Here is a 23,715-nt window from a genome sequence, read left to right on the forward strand (position 1 = left end):
GCCCTTTGAAGCTCTTGAAGAAGAATTGCTTACCACGTAGTGTTTCAGCATGCAGGATCTGCAGGACCTGTCGAGTAGAAGAAAAGAGAGGAGAGCAAAGAACAGGTCGAACAGCAGTCGGACGACGCGAACATCCAGGAGGATCTTTCGTGATCTTCGATGAGCTTTGGCGAGAAGTTTGTTGAGAGAAGGCGATGTGGAAGCTCGAGGTCTTTACACAAGAAGCCAAAAAAAAGTTTGCTGCTAACTATCTATCTCCTCCTTGACGACTCGAATGAGTCGCGGGGTCTCGACGAACCTCGCCTTGAATCCTCTCTCCTTCCTTCTCTCCAACCCTGACCCCCTTTCGTCCGATGGACGATCCACCTCTGACCACTACTAGACCCACCTCAACTCATCGAACGAGCTCCCTCTCTCAGCACTCCCTCCGTCCTCGCCCAAAAGCAGCAGCTCGTCCAACCTCCTCGTCCTCCCATGATTCCTTCCCTTCACCTTCCTCGACCTCGCACGACAACCACTCCTCCTCCTCTCTCGAACCCATACACGACTTCCACGCGCCTCCAGCGCATCCCCCACTACATGCTCGATCTAGGAGAGCATCGATGAGGTCGTTTGTGACCGTCAACAGGGAGGAAGGAGAAGGAGGAGGAGTTGAGCTTCGTCCCTCGACCTCTCCGAATGGGTTGATTTCTCCGACGATCCCTGGAGAGAAATCAGAACCGATACATAGTGGATCAGGATCGCCAGAGGATCCTTATGTCGTATGCTTCCAGAACGTGGATGCTGGGGATCCTAGGCAATGGGGGAGCTTGAAGAAGTGGAGCATGTGAGTTTGGTTTCCAAGTGGGCTGAAGTTCGATCTTGAATGAGCTGCTCTGCGTCCCTGCAGTCAGGATCCGTTCGCTGACTCTAGATGGTCTCTTGGGGGTGTTGTCTACTTCAGTATGGTTGGAGCTGCTTTCGAGATGACCTGTGGGACTTTGGCGATCAGTTTGTTCACCTCGTGAGTTCCGTCATCCTCTTCCTCGTTCTTTCGTCGCTGGGCGCGTCGTAGATCGTTTATTTTACTGATCCACCGATGTTTTGGGTTGGTTTCTCAAACAGAGGGAACGCTCAGTTAGCGTGAGTAACGTTCTTAGTCGGAATCCGGAACGAGAACAACGAGGATGAACGAGGTTGACGAACGAGATCTGACTTGTACCTCATTTCCAGAGCCGAGTTTGGAACAAGCAGGGAGATCATCATCGTCGGAACTACTCTTTACCTCACTGGCCTTGCCATATCGTCGCTGGTCACCGCTCCGCTGGGAGAAGTAAGTCGTTTTCGTCGACCCTCTTTCCCTGCGTCCCGCTCCCTCTTGCTCACGCTGTTCTTATTTTTCCTTGGACTCTGCGTAGATGTACGGCCGTCGCCCTGTCATGATTCTCTCCTTCCTCTTCTTCACTCTCTTCAGCCTGGGAGTCGGTCTCGCACAAAACCTCGAGACGTTCCTCGTGCTTCGCTTTCTCTCCGGTTGGTTCTTCTCCTTCAAGTCCTTTCGCCTATCGACTTGATTCTTCTACGGTCCTCCCGTGCTAATCGAGCTTCATTTCTTTGATTCCTTTCGATCCAGGACTCTGCGGATCTGCTTCGATGTCTCACGGCCCTGCCATGGCGAATGACCTCTTCAACGAGGACGAGATTGGACTCCCTTTGACTCTCGCAGGAGTAGGAAGATTTGGAGGACCTACGCTTGGGCCCCTCATCGGTGGATTTATCGCTCAGTATGCCGGTGAGTTGAACGTCATCGAGAAAGGGAAGAGGAGCGGAAGTCGAAGGCTGATTCAGACGCGTCCTTCTCTCACCTTAGGTTGGAGATGGCTCGCCCACACGCAAACGCTCTTCTGCTTCGTTATGTTTCTGCTCGCACTCCTTCTCGTACGTTCCCTCGTTCCGGCTTCCTCTTTTTCCCTTCCTCTCTGAAGAGCTAATCGAGCTGTTTGTTGTCCGTCCCTCAGATTCCCGAGACGTATGCTCCTCAAATCCTACGAGCTCGAGCTGGACGTCTCGCTAAGGAGATCGGAGCCCATCATATCACTGCTTACGAGTCTGGAAGGAAGATGGGAGGATGGGGAGAGGAGCTCGTGAAGTATCTCGTTCGGCCGTTCTTGTTTTTGTGAGTCTTCGAGTTCCAGTCCTGGTTTCCGCTCCACAACCTGACCCCCGTTATGTGTTTCTTCATTCAGAACCTGCGAGCCGATTGTACTACTGCTCTCACTGCACGTCAGTTTCCTGTATGGGATTCTCAGTGAGCCCACTTTCAAAAACAGTTGCTTTCGACGCACACTGACGTGTCTTCCGATCTCCTTCTGCAGATCTGTACTTCTCAGCATACCCGTTCATCTTCGTGGCAGAACGAGGCTGGAGTCAAGGAAACGCCGGTCTACCGTTCATCGCATGCTTGATTGGATTCGTCGTCTCCGTCGTACGTTTCTTTTTTCTCGTTGGCTTCTGCTCCTTCGCCTCGGAGTTCCCGCTCTTTCACCTCTGACTTTCTCATTTTCTTACAGCCCATCGCCATGTACACCAACTCAATCTACGCTCGAGCTGCCTCCCGCTCGCCGGCGGGACGAGCAGCTCCCGAAGAGCGGCTCTGGTTCGGGATCATCGGAGCTGGACTCCTTCCCATCGCCCTCTTCTGGCTGGGCTGGACGAGTGCGGATCAGGTTCACTGGATGGCCCCTACGGCAAGCGGTGTGATCTTTGGAATTGGCCAGCTAGGCCTCACTATGTTCGTTCTGGCTTGTTCCTCATTCTTACTGCTTGTTCTTCTCTCGCAATGTTTGACCTTCCTCCTCGCTCTTCTTTCTTCTGCTACCAGGTCTGTCCTCGCCTACTTCTCCGACACGTACCAGTATCAGATGGGGTCTGTTCTCGCAGGAAGCAACTTCCTCAGGTTCCTTTTCGGCGGGTTCTTCCCTCTCTTCTCGAACCAAATGTTTCAGAAGCTCGGAGCAGGATGGGCTTGCTCTTTACTCGGCTTCCTCTGCCTAGTTTTCTTCCCAGCGCCGATCCTCTTCTACGTGAGTTCCGTCGCTTTCCTCGGTTGTCGCGTCTCGTCTCTCTGCTGACCGACTCTTCCTTTCGACGCGCAGGTTTACGGTGAACGGATCCGGAGATGGTCAAAGTTCGTACCTAGTCAGACCGTTGAGGATGCTGAGAAGGATGTGGTTGTGGTGGAGGGCGACGAGGAAGCTGGAGGAGGATCCGAGCGGACGAGGGAGGGTGCAGGAGGAGGCGGAGGACCTTGATCTTGGTTCACATCTCTGGTATCGATTTCGGTTACTTTTTTCGCATTATGTTGTAGCATTAGTACTGTATCCTTATCTTCGGTTTCTTTTTGTTTCTCAGGTCTTCGTTCGAGCTCGAAAGATCAACGAGTCGACGCGTTCCGAGAGCCATGGCACTCCCCTTTTTTTCGACGGCTCTTGATTTAACCTGCATCTCTCCTCTCCAAGGGGGCTTCCTCCAGCAGAATACACAGAGCTTATAAATTGACCCCTGCTTTCAAAGCTTCCGAACGAATCCTGATCGCCAAACAACTTTCGAACCTCCACTTCGTGTCGATGGGTCTTTCGACCCCCTTCCTTTCCTCTTCCTCTCAACGCCAACAACCTCACCCTCCCTCTTCCTTCTAGATCTTTCGGCTCAGCAGTCGGAGGGGACGCTATGCCTGATCCATCTCGAACCTCTCTACAATCCTCCATCACGCTTTCTCCGACCCCAACGCCTCGCGAAGACTCGAATTTCTCGAGCTCAACTCCTCCTCCTTCCTCTTCGCTTCCCTCCGCCTCTTCCCCTTCCAACGACCTCGAGAAGCAGCAACCTTCTCGCCCGGCTTCTCTTACGCCTCCCACCTCGCCCGTCGACCACTCCAAGGAGGAGACGGATAAGGATCCTTGGAGAGTTGGGTTCTCAGGACCTCAGGATCCTCTTCGTCCAACGAACAGATCGGGGGGGAGGAAATGGTTGGCTGTTTTGGTCATATCCTCTGCTGCTGCTTGCGTGTGGGTATTCTCATCTTACTCTTCTCGTATCTAACATGTTTAGCTGACCCTTCTCATATATATATATATATATACATACAGAACCTGTACCTCGTCGATGGCCGCCTCAACCTACGCAGGGATGGAACGAGACCTAGGAGTGTCGCCTGAGGTCGCCATCCTTTCGATCTCGCTCTTCGTTCTTGGACTGGGAGTAGGACCTTTGCTGTTAGGGCCTCTTTCTGAATTCTTGGGGAGGAATAGGGTGAGTCCTTCGCGATCTTAGAGAGGGAGAGAGTCGTCGGTTGAGCTCGAGGCTGACTCTCGGCCGTCGTCCCTCCGACGCTTTTCTTTTCTCAGGTTTACTTCTTCTCGTTCTCGGGTTTCATTCGTGAGCAAGACTAGCTCTCTCTGCTGCCGGTTCCTACCTAGCTGTCGGATCTTCGCTCTAAATGGCTTCGACGGAAACCACAGAAGGCTGATCGCGTTCCACCACTCCTCCCTTCTTCTCCCTCTCCAGTTCTCAACTTCCCCGTCGCCTTCGCAAACAACATCGCCGTCGAGATGATCTTCCGATTCCTCACGGGCTTTGCTGGATCCGCTTTCCTATCCGTCGCAGGAGGCTCAGTCTCCGATCTCTTCGAGAACGACAAAGTTGGACCGTCAGTCGCGTCTTCCCTTTCTCTCCTTCTCCTATTCGACCGCTAACATCCCCTCACTCTTTCTTCGTCTCATCCAGACCCATGGCGTTCTACACCGTCTCTCCCTTCATCGGTCCCATCCTCGGTCCCCTCCTCGCAGGGTTCATCAACCAGAACACGTCCTGGCGTTGGACGTACTGGGTAATTATCCTTTGGAGCACGGTGGAGCTTGTCCTGCTCGCACTCTTCGTCCCTGAGACGCACGGACCGACAATCCTGAAGAGGAAGGCTATGCAGATGAGGAAGGAGACGGGGGAGGAGAGGTGGTACGCTCCTGCGGAGAGGGAGGAGAAGAGCTTCGTTGCTGCGTTGAAGAAGAGTTGTACGACGCCGTTTAGTGAGTCCTTGTTTCTCATCTATACGGATAAGTGCTTGGCAGACTGGGTTTGAAGATTTGGTGTGGGAATGAAGCGTGGTGTCGAGTAGAAGGGGCGAAATGTCGTTGAACTGACCCACGTCTCGGCTTTCTCCTTCTTTCCTACAGAAATCATCGCGACGGAACCTATGGCTCTCCTTCTGAACCTCTGGACTTCTGTTCTTCTCGGAGTCCTCTACCGTTCGTCCATCGTTCTCGCTCGCACCATTCTTGGTCTCAAAACTGACGCGTCGGTTCTCAGTGAATTTCAACTCGTTCCCCTTCGTCTTTCGTAGAATCCACGGCTTCTCGCTGCAGGAGTCGGGTCTCTCTTTTCTTGGAGTTGGAATCGGTATGGTGATGGCTGCTCTTTCGCAACCCTATTGGCATAAGTGAGTCCTACAAATTTCGACGAGGCTTCTTGACGCGTCGCTGACCTCCTGCTCCTTTTCGTTCTTGCGGCAGGCTCTACCTCCGCTCAGTCAAAGCCAACGGAGGAGTCGCACCTCCCGAGGCTCGTCTATACCCTGGAATGCTCGGTGGGATCCTCTGCCCCCTGGGACTCTTCCTCTTCGCTGGAACCTCGTTGAAGCAGGTTCATTGGAGTGAGTTCAGTCGCCTCCCGTTCGACTCTCTTTCAGCCGCTGACCTCCCCTTCGTTCCTCATCGCAGTCGTCCCCATGATCATGAGTATCCCGTTCGGCGTAGGAGTCACTCTGTGTTTCCAGAGCGTTTTCACGTTCCTCGTCGAGTGAGCCTCCCTCCTCCTCCTCTTCTCTCCCTCGTCCTGACCTCTCCTTCCTTCTTTTCTAGCGCCTACCGTCCCGTCGCAGCTTCAGCCATGGCCTCCAACTCCTTCATGCGATCTTCCTTCGCAGCTGGCTTCCCTCTCGTACGTCGCCTCTCTCCTCTTCTCGTCGCGTCTCTCTCTCCTCGATCTGACGCGTCTTCCCGGTTCGGCGTGAACAGTTCAGCAACCAAATGTACCTCAAGCTCGGACCCGTCGGCGCAGGTTGCCTGTTGGGAGGTTTGCTCTCACTCATGGCTCCCCTGCCGTTCGTTTTCTTCCGCTACGGCGCGAGAATTCGGGCGGGGAGCAAGTACAGCGACAGGTCGTAAGCATGTCGAGGAGAGCTTCTCGATCTTCTATCTCGTGTTTTCATCTCCAACTTCTCTACTTCGTTTTATCTAGAGTTCGATCTTCTAATCTAGATCGTTCACTGTATCTCTACGAGCATCCTTAATCTCTGTTGGGATTCAAAGCTCACGACGTCGAGAAAAGCCAGAGAAAGAGTACCGAATTCTGCGAGCCAGACGCTCACGTCTCCCCATTCGGAGGAGGCAATGTACTAAAGAAGCTGGACATATAAGGTCGTCATGCTCATACTGGTCGTCGATAGAAACAAAAAGAAACCCCGCCGACGAGACGCCTCTTCTGATCGTCCCTCGTCAACCCTCAGACCTCAGACCTGCCGAGAGAGATTGAGGCCCGATGTCAGTGAAGGCTCAAACCTGAGTGCTACGTAATAGCTAAAGCTTACAAGGCTTCGTGATCCAGTTTGGGGGTGACTTCACTTCCATTTCGAGTCGCGTCGACCGTGGTGTCCCAGCTACTGATCGCCTTCCCAGTCGCTTCGAAGGCTTGAGCGAAGTCGGCGATGATCTGGAAATTCAAGCACTGAGGTTCAGCCGAAAGTGACGAGTCGAAAAAGGACGAAGAGAGGGAAGAGGGGCGAACGTCGTCGATGAACTCGATCCCGACGGAGACTCGAATCACTGGAAACGAAAAGAACCAAGTGAGCTCAGATCACATTCAGTGAGGTACGGGTGGTAGAAACTTAATTTCGGGAGTGACCCCAAAAGCTCTCTGCTCTTCCTCGTTCAACTGAGCGTGCGTCGTCGAAGCGGGATGGATCTGGAGAGACGCATCGAAAGAAAAGGCTCAGCGCGCTTTTTGGAGCTCAACACCTCAATATCCCGTCGAAGAAAAGGATGATAAACTCACCACTAGAGTCTTCGCATCTCCAACGTTGGCTGAGTGACTTGCGAGCTTGAGATGATCAACAACGAACGATCCAATCGACGGGTCTTCTCCTCTCAGTCCAAAGCTGAAGACTCCTCCGAATCCTGTTCCGGGTCGAATACATTCGCTTGGAGGTCTCGTGAGAGGGATGAGATCTGGAGGAGTCCCAGCGAAAGGGTGGTGAGCACAGAAGAAGCGAAGATGGGACGAAAGACGACACGACTGACTCGAGTCCAGGGTAGGAAATCCAGGCGACAGCAGGATGCTTTTCGAGCCATCGAGCAAGAGCGAGAGTGTTGTCGACGTTCCTCTGGACTCGGAGGGAGAGGGTTTCGACTGTTCGAGGTCGAGAAGATTTGTCAGAGAGGGGAGCCGAAAAGAGAAAAGAAGAAATCTGACTCACCACCGATGAGAAGTTGCTGAGCTGCAAACGGATTCAAAGCCGAGCCAAGATCTCGAAGAACATCTGCTCGAACAGCGACAGCGAAGGCAATGTTTCCGAAGGTCTGGAGAGAAGCAGATTTTGAAGGTGAGGCCCGTACATAGAAGAAAAGAAAAGATCGAGAAACACTCACCTCCGCAAAGTTGAGTCCGTGATAGCCTTGAGCAGGACCTGCGATGGCAGGAAACTTTCCACTCTTAGCCTAGTCAAACTTTCCTCCGTCAACAACGACTCCGGCGATGGTCGTTCCATGCCCTCCGCTTCGCAACGAACAAAAGAGGAAGGAGTCAGTTCGAAGCAGAGACAAAGACAGACGCGTTCAACTCACATCCATTTGGTAGCCGAATGAACAACAATATCAGCTCCGTGATCGATGGGTCGTATGAGATAGCCTCCAGCACCTAAGGAAGAAGAGGGAAAAGTCAGCAAGACCGCGCGTCAAGAACCCGGCTTTGCTTCCCTTTCCTTTCTTGAGTCTTGTCCACTCACCAAAGGTGTTATCGACGATGAGAGGAATTTCATACTTATGAGCGAGAGTAGCGAACTTGGGAAGATCGGGAACGTTGAACCTGTGAGGAAGAACAGCGAGTCAACGACGACGAACGGGAACGACGCGTCTCGATTCGAGCTCACTTCGAGTTTGAGATAGATTCGAGGTAAATGGCCTTGGTCTTGTCGTCAATCAGCTTCTCAAAATCATCTGGGTTGTCTGCTTCGACGAGTTTCACGGTGATCCCGAAGCGTTTGAGGAAGACCTGCGAAAGGAAGAAGGTCGACGCGTCGGTTCGCCCTTCGATTCCTTCTCGAGGAGTCGAGCATCAAAAGCTCACTTTGAACTGGTTGTAGGTTCCACCATCTGAACCGAAAGATGTTCTGGGTGAGCTGAGATATTCGGTTTCGAAGGACGAGAAGAAACTCACCCAAGCAAGAGGTCGAAACGATGTTGTCCCCCGCCGAGCAAATCGCACTGAGAGCCATGATCTGAGCTGATTGACCGGAGCTAGCAGCAACGGCAGCGGTCCCTCCTTCCAAGGCAGTGATGCGATCCTCGAAGACTGCGACGGTAGGCTGAGAGAGAAAGAGAAAGGAGATGGCGCTCGGCCGCTGGTCCTTGTCGTCGGCGAGAAGAGCAGGACGAGAAGTGACTCACGTTTCCGATTCGAGAGTAGTCGTTTCCCTGAAGATTCGAAGAGAAAGAGAAGAAGCAGGCGGCGTTGGCTGGAAGGAAGCGAAGGGGAGGAAAAGAGCGGGATCGGGATGGAGACGAGACGCGACGAACCGCTTCCTCCAAAGCCATGATCGCTGCTGCCTGAGCACTGAAGATGGAACCAAGCGGTAAGGAACGGTCAGTTCTAAACACTGCTCTTCGATGAACTAGCCAGAGACGTTTGAGCAAAGCCGCCAGGAAAGCAGCACGACTTTGAGTGATTGAAAGACTGCTTCGGACTTACGTGGTCTTGAAGACGAAGGAAGTGGAAGCGTAGATGGGAACGGCTCGACTGTTGGAAGCAACATCGGGCTCGTGGCCTGAACGAAAGATGGAAGAGGAGGAGGAGGAATGAAGTGAGGACGCGCTGATCAAAAGACGTGGTCGACGACGGCTGGATTCCTCACCTGCGTGAAGCTGAAGGGTATCGAAGTGAGAAGCCATGATCGATTCTTCGGGGTGAAGTTGCTGAGAACGAAGAAGGATGTGGTTGAGAGGGAAGAAGGCAGAGGAGAAGCGAAGAGAGGATTGAGCCGACGCGTCAGCTCTCGTCTTGCTGTCGTGTTTCTCTGGGCGACTCCCATGATTTTCCTGCCAGAGATATTACTACTTCCTACACTGTCTCTAAGAGAAGAAGAGATCCGACCAATCGCAAAGTGAACTCAAGAGGAAACCCTCAAGGAGCAGCGACTCCGGAACGAAACGTCTGAAACGTCGAGCTGACCTTTTGCCCTTCTCCTCCTCCTCTCTCTCTCTCTCCCTCAAACCTCCAGCAATCTCCTCTCCATGCAAACGAGAAGTGCGCAACTCGGCCCTCGTAGCTACCACCACTTTCTCAGATTGAAACAAAACAAGCTCGGAAGGAAAATGTCAACGTCATACTTATGTAGCCTGAACCCCTTTCTCTTGAAGGAAGAGGAGAGCTCTCAACCTTCCCTCTCCCCTCCTTCCCTCCCAACCAAGATAAACGATGGCTTCCAGAGGTCCTCCCCCACCGCCACCACCACCACCTCCTCCCTCTCTACCACCTAGGTCGTCGGTCTCGTATGCTCCTAGGGAAGAGCACCATCACAGCATCACCTCTCGTTCGGAGAGGTCCACTTCGCATCTTCCCTCCTCCCTGTCTCCCTCCCAAACTCCTCCTCCTCCTCCTCGACTCCCACCTCGAGCTCCTTCGATCCTCTCGACCACCAACTCGTATGGCGTGACTCCTCCTCCTCCTCCACCACCACCACCTCCCCCTCCTCCCCTTCCTCCCAGGTCCCATCATCAAGGAAGCTCGTTCGACCCTCCTCCTCCTCCTCGATCTACAACCTTCGTTCCGCCTCTTGACAGAGGCTCGTTCGAAGACGAAGGAATTGCAGAAAGGTCTTCTATTGGTCTCAGCCAGACAGGACCTCCTTCTTCGGAATGGGGAGGTCTCGTAGGACTCGTCGAGAGGGACGACGTCAGAGTCGCAGGAGGAGGGGAAGAAGGTGGGCTGCCGACCTATGAAGGACTCAGAGAGAACGAGGAGCACGCTGGGAGGGATCCTGGAAGGTTCGGAAGGTGGAGAGGTTGGATGTGAGTCTTCCAAGTTCCATGCAACATTTTCTTCTTGCTCGGATGTATTTTGGGCGGAGGATCTCGAGGACAGGGGAAGCGACCGACTTGTCGTCTCCTCCCTTTGATCTCTGTGCTGATGGGGTTTTCTCTTGTTGCTTCATAGTGAGAAGCGAGCTGGAGAGCGATATCTCGACGAAGAGCAGGCTCGAGAACAGGAAGCACTCGAACGGCGTCGTCGGAGCAAGCTCGGATGGGGAGAGGGCGTGAGTCGAGCCGTTTCATCATCGCCTTCCGTTTCTTCCTTCGTCTCACAACAGATATCTTACTGACGCTTTTTCTATCTATTCCTCGCAGAGATACCTCCCTCGTACAGGATCGGATCCTCTCCTTCCTCCCGAACAGGAAGCTACCTTTTTCCCGAAACCTCACCTCGCACCAACGACCTCCTCCTCTCCCAACACTCCCAACCCAGCTCTCCATCCCGTCAACTCAACCTCCACCTCTCTTCAAGCCAACAACTCTCACGCAGGAGGATCCACTCCAGTACCCTTCTCATCGGCTCAGCCTGCCATCCCTCTCTTCCCAACGCCCGTCACGTACCATCCTCTCGGCTCCCGTTTCATCCCTCACCTCCCTTCGAAACCACTCTGCCTCCTACCCATCCTCTCGTCGCGTCTCTTACTCGTCGGAACTGCCTCTGGACTATGGGTCTTCGATCCGTCACAGTCGAGTGGAGGCGGTGCGAGGTGTCTTTGGGCGGGAGTGGGAGTGAAGGAGTTGAAGGTCGTTGGAGTTGAGAAGGACGATGCGGGAGGCACGAGGACGCCCAGAGGTGGGATTGTAGGGTTGACTTGCTCGGCTGAGGGAGAGGAATTTGCGGAGGGGGAGGTCAGGGTATGGCAGTTGGGGAGCTTGGTTTCGTTGGCGAGATACGTCGCGTCGCAGGAGGTAAGCTCCCTCCCTCTCTTTTTTCCTCATTCCTCGTTCAGACGAACGCTGATCCTCACTTTCGTTCCTTCTGGTTATTTTCACGTCTCAGAAAGCACCCAGGCCAGTCAACCTCGCACCAACTCCCAACCCCTCTCCGTCCTCAGCGAATTCCTCCTCTTCGCCTCTTCGATCCCTCGGAGCTTCTCATCAAAATCGACACCTTTCCTCCCTCGCAACCTCCTTCAAGACACTCCTCAACAAACCCACCTCTACAACCGCATCGATCACGCCTTTCCCTTCGTCCGTCTCCTCCTCCTCCGACGAAGAAGAAGACTCGTCCCTCACGACAGACCTCCCGGTTCGATGGTCGAGGGACTACGTCGTTCTCCCTCTTCCGCCCGGTGCGAGCCATCCGAGCGTTCTAGAGATCTTCAGACCTGAGCTCAGGGAGTGGGAAGAGGATGCGAGAAGGGCCGACGAGGAGAGGCGGGATTATGTGGATCAGGAGGGAGAGGAGGACTCGGAGGATACGATTCGAAGGAGAGGAGTTTGGGGAGGGAGGGTGTTGGTGGGAGTGGTGTGTAAAAGCTCGGTGGTGTTGTTTGAGAGCAAGGAAGGGAAGAGTGGGCATCTGGGTTTCATGAAGGTCAGTCGAAGACCTTCTAGCTTTCGTTCCTCTCGACGCGTCCTTCGTTCTCTTCGCTGACGAACGAATCGACGCGTCTTCCCCTTTCTGTCCTTTCCCTCGCCGCAGGAATTCTACCTCCCACCTCAATCCAAACCTCCAACCTCCCTCTCCTTCGTTCACTACGTCTCCTCTACTCCCTCCTCCCTCCCGCATTCCTACCCTTCCTCCCCAGCTCCCAACGCTCGAGCTCCCGAAATGGCCGACCTCTACGAATACGTCTTCTCCGGCCCACCCAAGGTCAAAGGATCCCTTTCGCTCTTCCTCAACTTCTCAGGAGCCAAAGCCTGTCTCGTCCGAGTTGGATCCAGCCGAGTCGTTGAAGTCGAGTGGCCAGGAGGAGGAGGAAGTAGCTCCTTGGGTGGGAACGGGTCGAGCTCGATACCTTCGACTCCCGTCGTCTCAGCACCCCCTTCGTCGATGGCTGCTTCGCTGAAGAGAATGTCAGAAGATGCAAAGGGGAAGGGAAAGATGAGGAGTGCGAGTTTGACTTCTCGGTTGGCGGGAGTTGCGGATGCGGTGTCGGGGAGGAGTGGGCAAGAGGAGTGGAACGGGAAGGTTTTGGAGGTTTGGGTTCCGCCGAGTGGGGAGGTGGAAGGGAAGGGGTTTTACGTGATTACGAAGGGATGCGAGAGTGGGCTTTGGTCGGTGAGTCGCGTCATGCTTTTTGCTTTCTTTCGATCGACGACGCGTCTGATCGTTCCTCTCTTCCTCTTCCTTTCGCAGATGCCTCTTCAAGTCCCTCTTCCCCCACCTCTTCGAACGATAACTTGGCCTCATCCTCCAACTTCAGTCTCCTACCTTCTCTCTCCTTCCGCTCCTTCAACCTCACCCTCCTCTCCTCCCAGTCAACCGACCCTCACTCTCCTCTCCTCAACCCTCCCACCTATGACCTTCTCAGCCCTCCAGCTCCACACCATCTCCCTCAAACCTCTCCTCTCTCTAACACCCTCTCAGCTGCGTCGTACTCGCACGAGCTCAGCGAACGACGGACCGTCGGGACACGAAGAGGGAACGAGAGTCGCGACGAGGGAGATGGGCGACGAGGTTGGGTTCTTGGAGAGCGGAGGAGAACGAGGAAGAGAAGGCGAGGAAGCGGGTGGAAAGAGCTTGAGATGGGGATGGGACGGGAGGGGTGGGGAAGATTGGAGACTTTTTGGGTTGGGTTTGGCAATGGGAGCGGAGGAGAAAGGGAGCGGGAGCGGGAGGGAGGAGGAGGGGGTTGTTTGATGGGCTGGATGCGACGGATTTGGATTTGAAGAGGAGGTCGTTAACAAGTCCCTTTTTTTACGATACACACGAATGATCTGGTTCCGAAGGTTTTTTTTTTGATGGATGGACGAGCTTCGTACGAGAAGAAAGGAGGAGGAAGAGACGAATAACATCGCGTCGTCCTCGTTGTTTTTACCGTCTAAAGTCGGGAGGCGTTTTTGTTATGTACATCGAGCGAGACTGCGATAGATAGATATATATGAAAGGTCCGGTCCCAGCTGAATCTAAAAACTCTACGGATTCAAAGGTGTACACATGAAACAACGTCCTTCAACGATTTTCGACGCGTCTCGTCTTTTCTCCATCCCCCTTTGTCCTTTCCGCCGTGCTGACCGATCGAGGGTGTTTCTTGGGTGATCCGGGTATTGGGTGGAGAGGATGATGGGACGAAGGGACGAGGGGAGAAAGGGGGTCGGAGAATGGAGGTGAAAAGGGAGACGCGTCCGACGGGTGGGTAAGGCGACACGAGGGAGTCGGTGGACCAGTGGAAGAGCTCCGGTTCGCAGCTGAGAAAGGACAAAAATCCCAAGAAGTCAGAAAGGTAAAGCATCATAAGTCAGCGAGAATCGACGAGGAGGAAGAGAAGGGATCGTCGAACTCACCCGACCCGTCCTTCAGCTTTTGACCTTTGATGCGGAACCATTCGAGCTGGCGACTCCGACAGCTACTGCAGCTCTTCAGCATCCTCCCCTGTTCGGACTTGAACTCAGTTTCCGACTTGGTTGTGTGGCAGTGACAGCAGGAACGTTTGGCGTCGAGTGCGAAGGAGGCGGCCTCAAGCTCAGCGACTTTGTTGAGGGAGAGAGAGGGAGAGAAATATATTGAAACCAAGGAACGAGATCGGTAAAGATTATCAGCGCAGTGTCAGGATAATGTGGACTGTGAGCGAGGAGATATCCAAAAAAAGCGGGCAGAACTCACCCTGTTCCCTTCTTCGGGCTCTCCCAGCGCTACAAGTGTTGCAGGTTCTGAAACGTTCCCCCGTGTTGTAACGAAATGCGAAGTGACCTGCAGGCTGCTGACGAAAGCATTCAGTACAGTTCCTCAGTTGCTGCCCGTCGGACGCGTCGACGGTGGAAGCTTCAGAGGAGAAGAGGGTCGGTAAGGAGGAAACAAGACGGGATGGAGTATTATTCAGTGAGTGCATCGATTGATTCGATGAGAGCAGCATGTGCGAAAGAGACGTAAATACTGACTGGCAAGTCGAGTTCTGCTCCGCCGAGACGCCTGCCTGCCCTTCTCACGACAAAGGTCGCAGGAGAGATAGTCTTTTCCAGCTCGCCTTCCCCTCGGAACCACCGAAAATCTTTCCACAGGAAGTAAAAAGTGACAATGAGAACATGTCCGTCTCTCTACTTCTCCCAATCGACGGCTCGACGCCTCCTCGACGTCTTCCTCCTCTTTGTTCTCCTCAGCTTCCTCCCGGTCATCCACCCACTCCGATGAATAGAGCTCGAGATTCAACTCTTGGTGAAAGATAGAACCTGCTGAGCTTGAGCTCGGTGGATGGGCATCGGCGGTAGCGACGACGTTTTGAGAGAGGACCGACGACGTGGAGGGCGGGAGGGGTTGGGAGGGCGAAGAAGGAGGAGTTTGGATGCGTTCGAGAGGTGGAGAGCGAGGGAGAGGGTTTTGAAGAGGAAGGGAGAGCTGATGAGGAGCTGAAAGGGGAGGGAGGAAGAGGTAGGGTCGGCGAGAGGGTTGAGGCGCGTCATGGTTTGGAGGAGGAGGGCGGGAGGGAGCGAAGAGGGAAGGAGGTTGGCGATTAGAAAGAGGAAAGGTAGGCGATAGACTTTTGAATCATCGAAGAAAGGTCTGTCAGTTCACGGTTCTCGAGGAGGTGAGCAAGAGCTCAAGAAAGTGAAGAGATTAAAGAGACGAACCGTCGGACGAACGGTCCTCCTCCCAACCTTCCAGTAGGACCAGAGAATCTGCGAGGTCCAGAAACTGAAGCAGTGAAACAGGGTCGAGGTGAGGCGAGCATCAGCTTCGGTCACTTCGTCCAGAAAACAAAGCAGCTTGGGACGAACGAAAAAGAACTCACCTCGACGACGTCCGACGACCGCGTCTCCCGTGGGAAACCTCACAGGAAACGAGTGACCTTTGAGACCTTGAGGAGAGAACAGACGAGGCAGTTTTCGAATGTCAGCAAGTGGCTGAGGATGGTACGAGGTTGCGGAGGAAGGAAAAGAAGGAGGAGGAGGAAGACGTCGTTGTTCGTCGATGCTGCTTGAAGGAGGGAGGATCGACCGAATCGAGGGAAGGGAATGACCTTGAACCGACTTGTGCTGGATGGGAGGGAGAGGCAAGAACTGGAGAGAGGACATGGGCGAGGAAGAGGAAGGAGGGAAAAGGAAGGGAGAGGAAGTGGTGGTTGGTGGATCAGCGAACACTTCGAAACGCAACTCCTTTTTCCTTCAAGAAATCAAACGCCTCCCCGCATTCAGTCGACACTCCTGTTGAGCGAGATCAGTAGAGTTCTGAAGAAGCGATCAGAGGCTGTGTCGAGCCTCGTTCAATGACGATCTGATTCAAGGGGAGGAGGGAGCGAAGTCAGAACGCGTCGACATTTCGACCAACAAGGGACGAGTCTCAATCCCGAGCCTCCTACCCTGTTCAGCCTCACCTACTCTACCCGCCCTATCTCGGCTTTCCGTACGTTCTCGAGGGCTTACCAGCTGTTCTTCCCATTCATCTTCGTTTCTTGTTCCACCGCTCTCCCTCCCTCTCTCTCCCTTCTTTCCCTCTCGCTCGCTCTTCAAGACGTTGATATTTCATTCATTTCACGTACGTACGAAAACTAAACCGGGGTTGGATGGTAGTTTGGAATCTAAAAGCAGAAAAGGGGGTCCTAAGGAAGAAGGAGAGGTTTTTAAGCTCGTCGAGCGTTTCCGATCTGAACGAACTCGGGCTTGAGGGAAGCTCCTCCGACGAGGAAACCGTCGATGTCGGGGCAGGTGGCTGCAACAAAAAACAAGCGTAACGGAGGTTAGTTGAAGGTGCGAAGAGGCGAAAGAGAGAAGGGCGAAGACGAGGAAGGAATGAAGAGGCGGGAGGGAGGGAGAGGCGATGGGCGGCGAGAGAAAGAGACGTACCGAGCTCCTTGCAGTTGGCAGCGGTGACGGATCCACCGTAGATGATTCGGGTAGCCTCGGCGACGTTCTGGGAGACGTTGGCGGAGAGGTAGGCTCGGATCTGGTGGTGGACGTCCTGAGCCTGGGCGGAGGTGGCGACCTTTCCGGTTCCTGTGAAGCGAGAAGAAGGAAGAAGAGGTCAGCGAGGTGATGAAAGGGTGGAGAAGAGAAGGGAAAGTGAACGAACCGATAGCCCAAACCTGAGAGAGAGGTGAGAAGGAAGGAAGGACGGAGGAAGGAAAGAGGTCAGCGACGAAAGGAGGGAGGACGCGTCGAGCTGGGGAGCTGGAGAAGACGAGAGGAAAGACGGAAGAGTGGACGAACGGGCTCGTAAGCAATAACGACGTTACTAGGGAAGGAGAAGGCGGTCGAAGGAAGGTCAGCTTCGAGCTTGGGTTGAGAATGGAAGGAAGGAGCGAGCTCAAAGGAAAAGAGAGAGATTCGAAAACTCACGCCCAGTCCTTCTCAGAAATGACGTTGACGACGGCCTTGATCATCTCCTCGCAAACGGACATGGTCTTGTCACCCTCCCTCTCGTCGAGGGTCTCTCCAATGCAGAAGATGACCTTGATTCCAGCATCGAGAGCGGCCTTGGTCCTGGCGGCGACGGTGTCGGAGGTGTCCTTGAAAAGGGTTCGTCGCTCAGAGTGACCGGTGAGGGTGTACTTGATTCCAGCGTCGACGAGCATCTCGGGGGAGATCTCTCCGGTGAAAGCTCCGTTGGTCTTGGAGTAGACGTTCTGGGCAGAGATGTTGAAGGTGAAGGAGGGCTTGAGGGTGGCGAGGTGAGCGGCGGCGGGGATGAGGTAGAGGGTAGGAGGGGCAACGACGATCTCTGGAGAAAAAGAAGCATGAAAGGGAGTGGGAGACGAGTCAGTTGATGCTTGAGAGGAGGAAGAGGGAGGTGAAAGGTGAAGATGAAGCAGGTAGGGAAGGAAGGAGAAAGGGTTGGGGGGAGATGGTGAGGTTCGAACGTTCGCTTCCTTCCTTCCTTCTCTTCCTCAACCCGAGCAACTCCTCTACCCAACTTGGCCTCATCATCAGCAGCGAGTAGGGTCAACTCGGAGAACGTCCTCCTTTGAAAAAGTCAAAGGGGGAAACCTCCAAGGAGGAGAGAAAGTCGGCCGACGAAACCAGAAGAGATGCGAATCTCAGCCCTCCCTTCCTCCTCCCCTTTGTCTCTATGCATTCCCAAACCCCTCTGTGGTAAAGACCCATATCCCTGAGAGGTATAGAGTGCCTCTCTAGGATGTGAAAGTCGATGACGTTTCGAAGAGGTTCGAAATTTGACCGGAAGCCTCGAGAAGATGGAACGGGAGGATAGGGTTCTGTGGTCGAAAAGGAGGAAGAGCGGGACTCACCAGCCTTGGGGTCGATATCAGCAGCGGCCAGGTCGTCAATGAGAGCCTTGACACCAGAGTAGGTCTGTAGACATGAAGAGAGAAGAGCAAGATCAGCGAAAGTGTGAAGCAAGAGAGAGGGAAAGGGAACGAACGGTGGGGTTCATCTGAGGAAAGGAACAAAAAGTCGAACGGAGGTCAGCCTCGAGATGTTGAATGAGCTCGAAGAGAGGCAGAGGGAGAACATACCTTGAAGTTTCCTCCGACGAAGAATGTTCGAGCAGCAGTCATAGTGATAAAGAGGTTGAGGGTAGGGTGGGTGCGGTTTAGGGAAGGAGGGAGGTTGTGATGGTTGAAGGTGAGGAAGCGAAAGGAAGGACCTGTTTGATCAGAGAGCCTCTCCCCGATGCCGCACAGTTTTCTTTTTTTCTTTCATCGCCAAACTACATTCGTCAATCTGGATGTTTCTGCTTCCCTGGACTCAGCCTTCAGTCCTATGAGCTCGGTAAGAGGACGTTTGGACCTCCGTGAAGCTTTTTCCGCCCTCGAGGTGAGCTCGAGGGAGAGAGGTCGTTTCGCGAGATGGAACGCTCCTTGCAGCGTTTGATTCGAAGCTCAGACGCGTCAGAAACGGTGCGACTGACGAGGGTAGAACTTCTTATGTTGATTAGTCGACAATGGTTCTTCTTTTAGCCAGAAATGGCCTCAAAGACGGAGGGGAGGAGGCCTGAACTCGATGTCGAGTGAAGACGCGCGTTGTAACAAGAATCACTCTCAGCTCAAGACAGAGCTAGGAGAAGACGAGGGCTCCCCCTAGCAGATCAGGAACGATCATGAGAGTGATCTCAAGTGGGTCTTGAAGTATCCATCCATCGGTCGAAGGCCAAGGAGGGGAGTTTCGTCGTTGCGCGACGCGTCGAATCTCGCTCGATTGAAGGCCCTTGTTTCGGTCGAGAGAGCTAGGAAGAGCTCCAGAAACAAACATACAAGTGTGAATCTGACATAGTGAGATCATGGATAGATCGCAATCGAAGGAACGGTCGATGGAGGCGACGAACGAGCTACCCTTTTACTCTGTCCTCCTTTTCCTCCTCGGCGATTTCATGTCTCAGCCCGAGCTAGTGGAGGCTGAAGTTGACCCTTTCGAACGTATCACGATCATTGGAAGAAAGGGGAAAATTGCCCCCAATTTCCTAGCAACGGCGCCTCAAGAAACGAAGCTCCTTGAAGCGATCTTGACCTCAACGTCGACCTCCCCTCCCCTGCCCTCCCTTGCTTTTCCTCTCTCACCATGTCCTCCAACGATGTGCGATCCATCATGGGACTCGCTTCCAACTCCACTGCCTCTACTTCGACCTCTCATCACAAAGGAACTCGAGTCTCTACTCGTAAACCTGAAGGAATCTCGAGGGAGCTGTACGCTCTTATCGGAGACAACGCACCTTCCCTTCAAGCTGCTCAGCTCGAACATCAGACGCTCAAGTTTAAGGAGAGACCCAAACTGAAGAGGAAGGCTGTTAAGTGGTGAGTGATTCAATGGTCTTGGTGTGGATTGGGGGTGGGGGAGGGAGGGGGACGAAGGAGGAAGGGAAGGATGTTGAGCTCGACGAGTCGAAGAAAGAAGGAGAGTCGCTGATCCATCCACCCTTTGGATCGCACGTTTTCTATGTACTCAGGGAATGGAAGTCCTTCGCTCCTGCTAACCGAACAGGTCTCCAACTCGCTCACTGGGTTAAGGCCTCCGACGAAGCAGGTGAGCTCGACCTCCTCCTCCTTCCCTTCCTCCCTCTCCTTTTGCTGACCTTCATCCCTTTCTCGTCTCGCAGAGGATCCTTTCTCGAAATACAACTCCACCACTCCCGTCATGGACTTCTCTCAGCAAGAGTACGATACCAACTTGAGGGGTTCGTCGCCCTTTCCCTGCTTTCCTACCTTGCTCCCCTTTCCCTGACCTCGTCCTCCTCCTTTCACCCTTTTTTCGTTCTCCAGACGAAGACTGGTCCCAAGCCGAAACCTCTTACCTCTTCTCCCTCCTCCGAGAGTACGACCTTCGCTTCGTCATCGTCGCAGATCGATACGCCTACCCTGGAGACCTAGGGACCGAGTTCCTCGACTTGCCAGAAGGAGGAAGGAAACGAACCATCGAGGACATCAAGTCGAGGTACTACTCGATCTGCAGGAGGTTGGTCAGGAGTAGACCTACGGGAGACGAACAGGGGAAGACGACTATGCTGCAGTATTATGCGTTCGATAAGGGTGAGCACCGATGCCCTTTTTTTTGGGTGCGAAGGCAGGGAGCGACGAGCTTGAGCTCACCGCCTTTCGTCTTTCTTTCGTCGACCCTTCTTTCAGAACGAGAACTCGCTCGTAAAAACTACGCGTCCTCGCTATTCCACCTCACTCCTTCTCAAATCGCCGAGGAGGAAGCCCTCTACCTCGAATGCAAGAGGATGGAACAGCAGGAGAAGAAGTTCAAGGCGGATCGAGAGGACCTCATGAGGATGCTCGCTGGATTCGAGTCGGGATTGATTGGGTTGCCTGGCAAGGCTGGAGGTGCTGCTGGTGCTGGTGGGGTTGCAGAGGTTGGTGGTGATAAGGTGAGTTTCGGTTTGATTTACGTGGTGAAGGCAAGAGGATGGAGAGGAGGAGGAGACAGACGCGTCGACGACAGCGAGCGAACGAGAGCTGACTCTCATTTGCTTTGGAATCATATAGAAGAGGAAGGATGTTCTCGGTTTGGATGGACCCAGTGGTGCTATGTCTAGTAAGAAGGCCGAGAAGAACGCGAAGCAGGGTGAGTCGACACATCTCCCTTCGTCTCTTCCTTCGTCCTCTTCTCAAGCTCACCTCTCCATCTTCCTCTTCCTCTTCCTCCTTCCCGACTCAGACCTCCTCCACTGCATCCACCGTCTCCCTCTCCCTCAACCCTCAGCTCTCTCCGGCCACACCCTCAAATCCTCCTCCGGCCCTCCAACCCTTCCCAACCTCCCCGTCTACCTCCGTTCGACTCGTCTCCCCGTTCCATCAAAACCCTCCCTCACTCAGCCCATCCTTGCTCTTCTCTCGGAACTCACTCCTCCCGTTCCTCTGCCTGGAAAGCTGGTCATGCCGACGCGAGGCAGTTTGGAGAGGTTGGAAGGGTTGATGGCCGCTAGTCAAGGGTTGGTGGAGATGAAGAGGAACGTGGATCGGGTTGAGCAGGAGGTGAGGATCCTGAAGGCTAGGGTTGAGGCGAAGAGGGTCGAGGAGGAGAGGGAAAGAGGTGCTGGTGGTGCTGGCGAGGGAGGAGAGGGAGGTGCGATGGAGGGGGTTGAGGAGGCCGCTGCCGGAGCTGTGAGGGAGGGCGAAGGGTTGGTGGACGCTGCTGCTGACGAGTCCGATGCTGCTGGTAAGGAGATCGATGTCGATGCGGCCGGGGAAGAGGCTGAAGAGGGGAAGGAGAAGGTCGAGAAGGAGGGAGACGCGTCGATCGTGGGTGCTGAGACGACCGTGAGTTGCTTTCTCCCCTCTCTGAACTGGCGATGCTGTACTGACTCGTTCTTTACACTTTTCTCTCGATTTTAGGCCGCTGGAGAAGCTTCGACGTCGACGGAGGAGGTCGTCAACCCTTAATGCGGCTCTTTCGACGCTCCCGCTCCCTTTTTCGCCACGTATCTTGTAGCCAACGTCTCGACCTCCTTCATCTTCTTTCATTTACTGTTCTTCGACGACTCTTTATGATCTCTTGTTTTACTACCTTCCTTCCTCCTTCCTCAGCCAACTCTTCGAGATGCGTCCTGTCTCGCTTGCTCCTCCCCTCAATTTTCCTCGGTCGATTCAACCCCATCCACCTCCTCCCCACCTCCTCCAATCTCTTCCTTCCCCGGAGGCTGAAACATACAGCCCGCGATCGATCATCGGGGAGTTCACTGAACAGGAGCGCTGCCTGAAGCGAAGAGGAGGAGGCGTTTGATTTCTCGAAGGACAAAAAGGAGGAGTTGCTGTCGAAGTGTTCGCTGATCTACCAACCACCACTTCCTCCTCCTTCCTTTTCCCTCCTTCCTCTCCCTCACCCATGTCTTCTCTCCAGCTCTCGCCTCTCCCTCCTATTCAGTCTGCATCAGCTCAAGGACGTTCCCTTCCCTCGATTCGGTCGATCCTCCCTCCTTCAACCAACATCGACGAACAACGACGTCTTCCTCCTCCTCCTTCTTTTCCTTCTTCTACAACCTCGTACCATCCCCAGTCACTCTCCGACATTCGAAAACTACCTCGTCTGTTCTCTCCTCAAGGTCTCAAAGGTCACTCTTTTCCTGTCAGGTTTCCCACGGGAGACGCGGTCGTTGGTCGGCGTCGAGGTGAGTTCTTTTTCGTTCGTCCCAAGCTGCTTTGTTTTCTGGACGAAGTGACCGAAGCTGATGCTCGCCTCACCTCGACCCTGTTTCGCTGCTTCAGTTTCTGGACCTCGCAGCTTCTCTGGTCCTACTGGAAGGTTGGGAGGAGGACCGTTCGTCCGACGGTTCGTCTCTTTAATCTCTTCACTTTCTTGAGCTCCTGCTCACCTCCTCTAGAACCGTGAACTGACAGACCTTTCCTCGATGATTCAAAAGTCTATCGCCTACCTTTCCTCTTTCTAATCGTCAACCTCCTTCCCTCTTCGCTCCCTCCCGCCCTCCTCCTTCAAACCATGACGGGCCTCAACCCTCTCGCCGACCCTACCTCTTCCTCCCACCACTTTCAGATCCCCTTCGGATATCCCTTCAACTCGCTTATACTCCCCCTCACTCTCCACGACTCGAAAAACTTCAAACTTCTCCTTCTTCGCCCTCCCAACCCCTCCCGTCTTCCTCGTCGGTCGTCTCCCAAGTCGTCTCCACCTTCGAGGATCATCCGACGAGCTTGACCTCGACATACTCTCTTCTTCGCACAGAGAAGGATCTCGAGCTCGCTTCCTCAGAGTGGAATGACGACCAGGAGGAAGCTGAGGAGGATGGACGGGAGGGAGATCTCGAGGAGGCGTCGAGCCGTCGATTGGGAGAAGCAGGCAGACGGAGATGTTCCCAATGTCACTCTTTCCTTCCTCTCGGAAGATTCTCGATAATTACGAGGGGACGGCGAGTCGGAACGTACTATGGTACCTGCGACCTCTGTCGAGAGAGGTGCAGGCAGTCGAACCGGCGAAGCAGAACTCGACTTGCCAGTCAGTATTTACGTCTCTTTCGCACATGCTGCTCGCTTCAATCATTTGATGCGCTCGCTGAATGCTGCTCCATCCCACCCTCTTTCCTCCCTATCTCCTCTCTCCTCTCCGAAGCTTCCGCCGTCGACGCGTCCGACGGGGAGAGCCGCTGTTGTCGATGCTTTCATACGCAGCCTGTAGGAAACTTCGGACTCCACGTCCACACAGGGAAACGACTCCGGACCTGCATCGTATGCAAGGCGTCGATAAACAGATCCGAGGTGAAGCGTGAGTTCAGTCAGCCTTCTTCCCTCTTCCCTCCCAGTCTACTTCCTCCTTCAACTTCTCTGAAATGACTTCCCCTTTTTTTTTTTTTTTTTTCTCCCTTCATCTTGAATCTCCCCTCGACACAAGGTGCCGAGCGGGCGACCTCGCTGGCTCAGAACGGAAGGCGTACCTGCTTCACCTGCCAAACAACCAAGTTGGAGAGTGATTTTCTTTCCATTACCGGAGGCCTTCGGAAAGGTTGTAGAAGCTGTCGGAGCGTAAGCGCGGAACGGGGACGAGTTTTACGTCAAAAGCTGAAAGACGCGTCGAGTGAGCTTCTCCGTTTCTCTGTCCTCCTGCTCCGCTTCGTCAATCCTCACTGACTCATGTTGCATCTCGCTGGATCTGATTCTTCAATCATCCTCTTCTCCTAGCAGCGAACTCGAGATCTTCCACTGGTCCATCGAATCTCTCGTGTCGCCTTCCCTACCCGTCGGACGCGTCTCCCTCTTCCCCTCCATTCTCCGACCCCCTTTCTCCCCTCGTCCCTTCATCCCATCATCCTCTCCGCCCGATACCTGGATTACCCAAGAAGCACCCTCGATCGGTCAGCACAGCGGACATGACGAAG

The 23,715-nt window shown here is 54.0% G+C and overlaps 8 protein-coding genes across 8 annotated transcripts; 5 read left to right on the forward strand and 3 right to left on the reverse strand.

Annotated features, from left to right (window-relative positions):
• The first annotated feature begins 327 nt into the window (after positions 1 to 327).
• Positions 328 to 3,488, forward strand: BDY24DRAFT_394547 (MFS transporter). Its single transcript, XM_076641190.1, has 14 exons — positions 328 to 826; positions 944 to 1,003; positions 1,105 to 1,122; positions 1,213 to 1,312; positions 1,398 to 1,512; positions 1,613 to 1,771; positions 1,850 to 1,917; positions 1,998 to 2,155; positions 2,226 to 2,287; positions 2,355 to 2,464; positions 2,550 to 2,770; positions 2,861 to 3,062; positions 3,135 to 3,308; positions 3,391 to 3,488. The coding sequence occupies exons 1-13, from the start codon at positions 354 to 356 to the stop codon at positions 3,288 to 3,290; spliced, it is 1,902 nt and encodes a 633-aa protein (XP_076495240.1). The 5' UTR covers positions 328 to 353; the 3' UTR covers positions 3,291 to 3,308; positions 3,391 to 3,488.
• An 87-nt stretch (positions 3,489 to 3,575) lies between these two features.
• Positions 3,576 to 6,343, forward strand: BDY24DRAFT_394549 (MFS transporter). The gene is made up of 11 exons (XM_076641191.1): positions 3,576 to 4,046; positions 4,128 to 4,290; positions 4,386 to 4,416; positions 4,546 to 4,687; positions 4,765 to 5,063; positions 5,211 to 5,282; positions 5,344 to 5,473; positions 5,547 to 5,686; positions 5,754 to 5,832; positions 5,895 to 5,973; positions 6,051 to 6,343. Exons 1-11 carry the CDS (start codon positions 3,709 to 3,711, stop codon positions 6,198 to 6,200), a joined length of 1,623 nt encoding a protein of 540 aa, XP_076495241.1. The 5' UTR covers positions 3,576 to 3,708; the 3' UTR covers positions 6,201 to 6,343.
• A 194-nt stretch (positions 6,344 to 6,537) lies between these two features.
• On the reverse strand, positions 6,538 to 9,197 carry BDY24DRAFT_416625 (O-acetylhomoserine aminocarboxypropyltransferase/cysteine synthase family protein; the record flags this gene model as incomplete). The annotated part of the gene is made up of 18 exons (XM_076643608.1): positions 6,538 to 6,550; positions 6,623 to 6,744; positions 6,833 to 6,857; positions 6,920 to 6,996; positions 7,087 to 7,231; positions 7,332 to 7,440; positions 7,508 to 7,610; positions 7,680 to 7,742; positions 7,773 to 7,806; positions 7,875 to 7,947; positions 8,036 to 8,115; positions 8,180 to 8,301; positions 8,377 to 8,402; positions 8,467 to 8,614; positions 8,697 to 8,723; positions 8,826 to 8,862; positions 8,998 to 9,073; positions 9,161 to 9,197. The coding sequence occupies 18 exons, from the start codon at positions 9,195 to 9,197 to the stop codon at positions 6,538 to 6,540; spliced, it is 1,317 nt and encodes a 438-aa protein (XP_076495242.1).
• A 318-nt stretch (positions 9,198 to 9,515) lies between these two features.
• BDY24DRAFT_119360 (uncharacterized protein) lies at positions 9,516 to 13,285 on the forward strand. Its single transcript, XM_076635926.1, has 6 exons — positions 9,516 to 10,316; positions 10,462 to 10,561; positions 10,653 to 11,246; positions 11,338 to 11,874; positions 11,983 to 12,561; positions 12,640 to 13,285. Exons 1-6 carry the CDS (start codon positions 9,724 to 9,726, stop codon positions 13,141 to 13,143), a joined length of 2,907 nt encoding a protein of 968 aa, XP_076495243.1. The 5' UTR covers positions 9,516 to 9,723; the 3' UTR covers positions 13,144 to 13,285.
• A 41-nt stretch (positions 13,286 to 13,326) lies between these two features.
• Positions 13,327 to 15,892, reverse strand: BDY24DRAFT_394559 (uncharacterized protein). Its single transcript, XM_076641192.1, has 7 exons — positions 15,861 to 15,892; positions 15,230 to 15,711; positions 15,069 to 15,132; positions 14,382 to 14,977; positions 14,107 to 14,265; positions 13,788 to 13,973; positions 13,327 to 13,691 (listed from the first exon to the last, which is right to left on the reverse strand). The coding sequence occupies exons 2-7, from the start codon at positions 15,510 to 15,512 to the stop codon at positions 13,456 to 13,458; spliced, it is 1,524 nt and encodes a 507-aa protein (XP_076495244.1). The 5' UTR covers positions 15,513 to 15,711; positions 15,861 to 15,892; the 3' UTR covers positions 13,327 to 13,455.
• Positions 15,893 to 15,947: 55 nt separating this feature from the next.
• TPI1 (triose-phosphate isomerase TPI1) lies at positions 15,948 to 18,016 on the reverse strand. Its single transcript, XM_076641193.1, has 8 exons — positions 17,909 to 18,016; positions 17,815 to 17,826; positions 17,681 to 17,744; positions 16,773 to 17,154; positions 16,644 to 16,668; positions 16,507 to 16,519; positions 16,281 to 16,430; positions 15,948 to 16,146 (listed from the first exon to the last, which is right to left on the reverse strand). Exons 1-8 carry the CDS (start codon positions 17,948 to 17,950, stop codon positions 16,058 to 16,060), a joined length of 777 nt encoding a protein of 258 aa, XP_076495245.1. The 5' UTR covers positions 17,951 to 18,016; the 3' UTR covers positions 15,948 to 16,057.
• A 934-nt stretch (positions 18,017 to 18,950) lies between these two features.
• On the forward strand, positions 18,951 to 21,271 carry SWC4 (Swc4p; the record flags this gene model as incomplete). The annotated part of the gene is made up of 8 exons (XM_076643609.1): positions 18,951 to 19,183; positions 19,336 to 19,412; positions 19,486 to 19,563; positions 19,649 to 19,915; positions 20,012 to 20,256; positions 20,375 to 20,453; positions 20,547 to 21,148; positions 21,224 to 21,271. The coding sequence occupies 8 exons, from the start codon at positions 18,951 to 18,953 to the stop codon at positions 21,269 to 21,271; spliced, it is 1,629 nt and encodes a 542-aa protein (XP_076495246.1).
• Positions 21,272 to 21,599: 328 nt separating this feature from the next.
• On the forward strand, positions 21,600 to 23,105 carry BDY24DRAFT_394570 (uncharacterized protein; the record flags this gene model as incomplete). The annotated part of the gene is made up of 4 exons (XM_076641194.1): positions 21,600 to 21,996; positions 22,094 to 22,157; positions 22,249 to 22,277; positions 22,380 to 23,105. Coding segments are annotated over exons 1-4 (1,102 nt in total), but the record flags the coding sequence as incomplete, so codon positions are not given.
• Positions 23,106 to 23,715: the final 610 nt, after the last annotated feature.

This window comes from Mrakia frigida (genome assembly GCF_051309035.1).
Source record: "Mrakia frigida strain ATCC 22029 unplaced genomic scaffold BDY24scaffold_22, whole genome shotgun sequence".
Classification (NCBI taxonomy): Eukaryota; Fungi; Basidiomycota; class Tremellomycetes; order Cystofilobasidiales; family Mrakiaceae; genus Mrakia; species Mrakia frigida.

What these genes read in the sequence shown, in the direction of transcription:
- BDY24DRAFT_119360 (XM_076635926.1), top strand. Translation starts at nt 9,724, where the DNA reads ATGGCTTCCAGAGGTCCTCCCCCACCGCCACCACCACCACCTCCTCCC. An exon ending in GGCATCTGGGTTTCATGAAG is followed by an intron (nt 11,875 to 11,982) that starts GTCAGTCGAAGA and finishes CCCTCGCCGCAG; the next exon opens with GAATTCTACCTCCCACCTCA. An exon ending in GCGAGAGTGGGCTTTGGTCG is followed by an intron (nt 12,562 to 12,639) that starts GTGAGTCGCGTC and finishes TTCCTTTCGCAG; the next exon opens with ATGCCTCTTCAAGTCCCTCT.
- BDY24DRAFT_394547 (XM_076641190.1), top strand. Translation starts at nt 354, where the DNA reads ATGGACGATCCACCTCTGACCACTACTAGACCCACCTCAACTCATCGA. An exon ending in GTTCGGCCGTTCTTGTTTTT is followed by an intron (nt 2,156 to 2,225) that starts GTGAGTCTTCGA and finishes TTCTTCATTCAG; the next exon opens with AACCTGCGAGCCGATTGTAC. An exon ending in CAGCGCCGATCCTCTTCTAC is followed by an intron (nt 3,063 to 3,134) that starts GTGAGTTCCGTC and finishes TTCGACGCGCAG; the next exon opens with GTTTACGGTGAACGGATCCG.
- BDY24DRAFT_394559 (XM_076641192.1), bottom strand. Translation starts at nt 15,512, where the DNA reads ATGTCCTCTCTCCAGTTCTTGCCTCTCCCTCCCATCCAGCACAAGTCG. An exon ending in GGTCGTCGGACGTCGTCGAG is followed by an intron (nt 15,133 to 15,229) that starts GTGAGTTCTTTT and finishes TCACTGCTTCAG; the next exon opens with TTTCTGGACCTCGCAGATTC. An exon ending in AGCCCGAAGAAGGGAACAGG is followed by an intron (nt 13,974 to 14,106) that starts GTGAGTTCTGCC and finishes CCCTCAACAAAG; the next exon opens with TCGCTGAGCTTGAGGCCGCC.
- BDY24DRAFT_394549 (XM_076641191.1), top strand. Translation starts at nt 3,709, where the DNA reads ATGCCTGATCCATCTCGAACCTCTCTACAATCCTCCATCACGCTTTCT. An exon ending in TCCTCTGCTGCTGCTTGCGT is followed by an intron (nt 4,047 to 4,127) that starts GTGGGTATTCTC and finishes ATATACATACAG; the next exon opens with AACCTGTACCTCGTCGATGG. An exon ending in AATTCTTGGGGAGGAATAGG is followed by an intron (nt 4,291 to 4,385) that starts GTGAGTCCTTCG and finishes TTCTTTTCTCAG; the next exon opens with GTTTACTTCTTCTCGTTCTC.
- TPI1 (XM_076641193.1), bottom strand. Translation starts at nt 17,950, where the DNA reads ATGACTGCTGCTCGAACATTCTTCGTCGGAGGAAACTTCAAG. An exon ending in ATTTCTGAGAAGGACTGGGC is followed by an intron (nt 16,669 to 16,772) that starts GTGAGTTTTCGA and finishes CTCCTTCCCTAG; the next exon opens with TAACGTCGTTATTGCTTACG. An exon ending in TGCCAACTGCAAGGAGCTCG is followed by an intron (nt 16,147 to 16,280) that starts GTACGTCTCTTT and finishes TTTTTGTTGCAG; the next exon opens with CCACCTGCCCCGACATCGAC.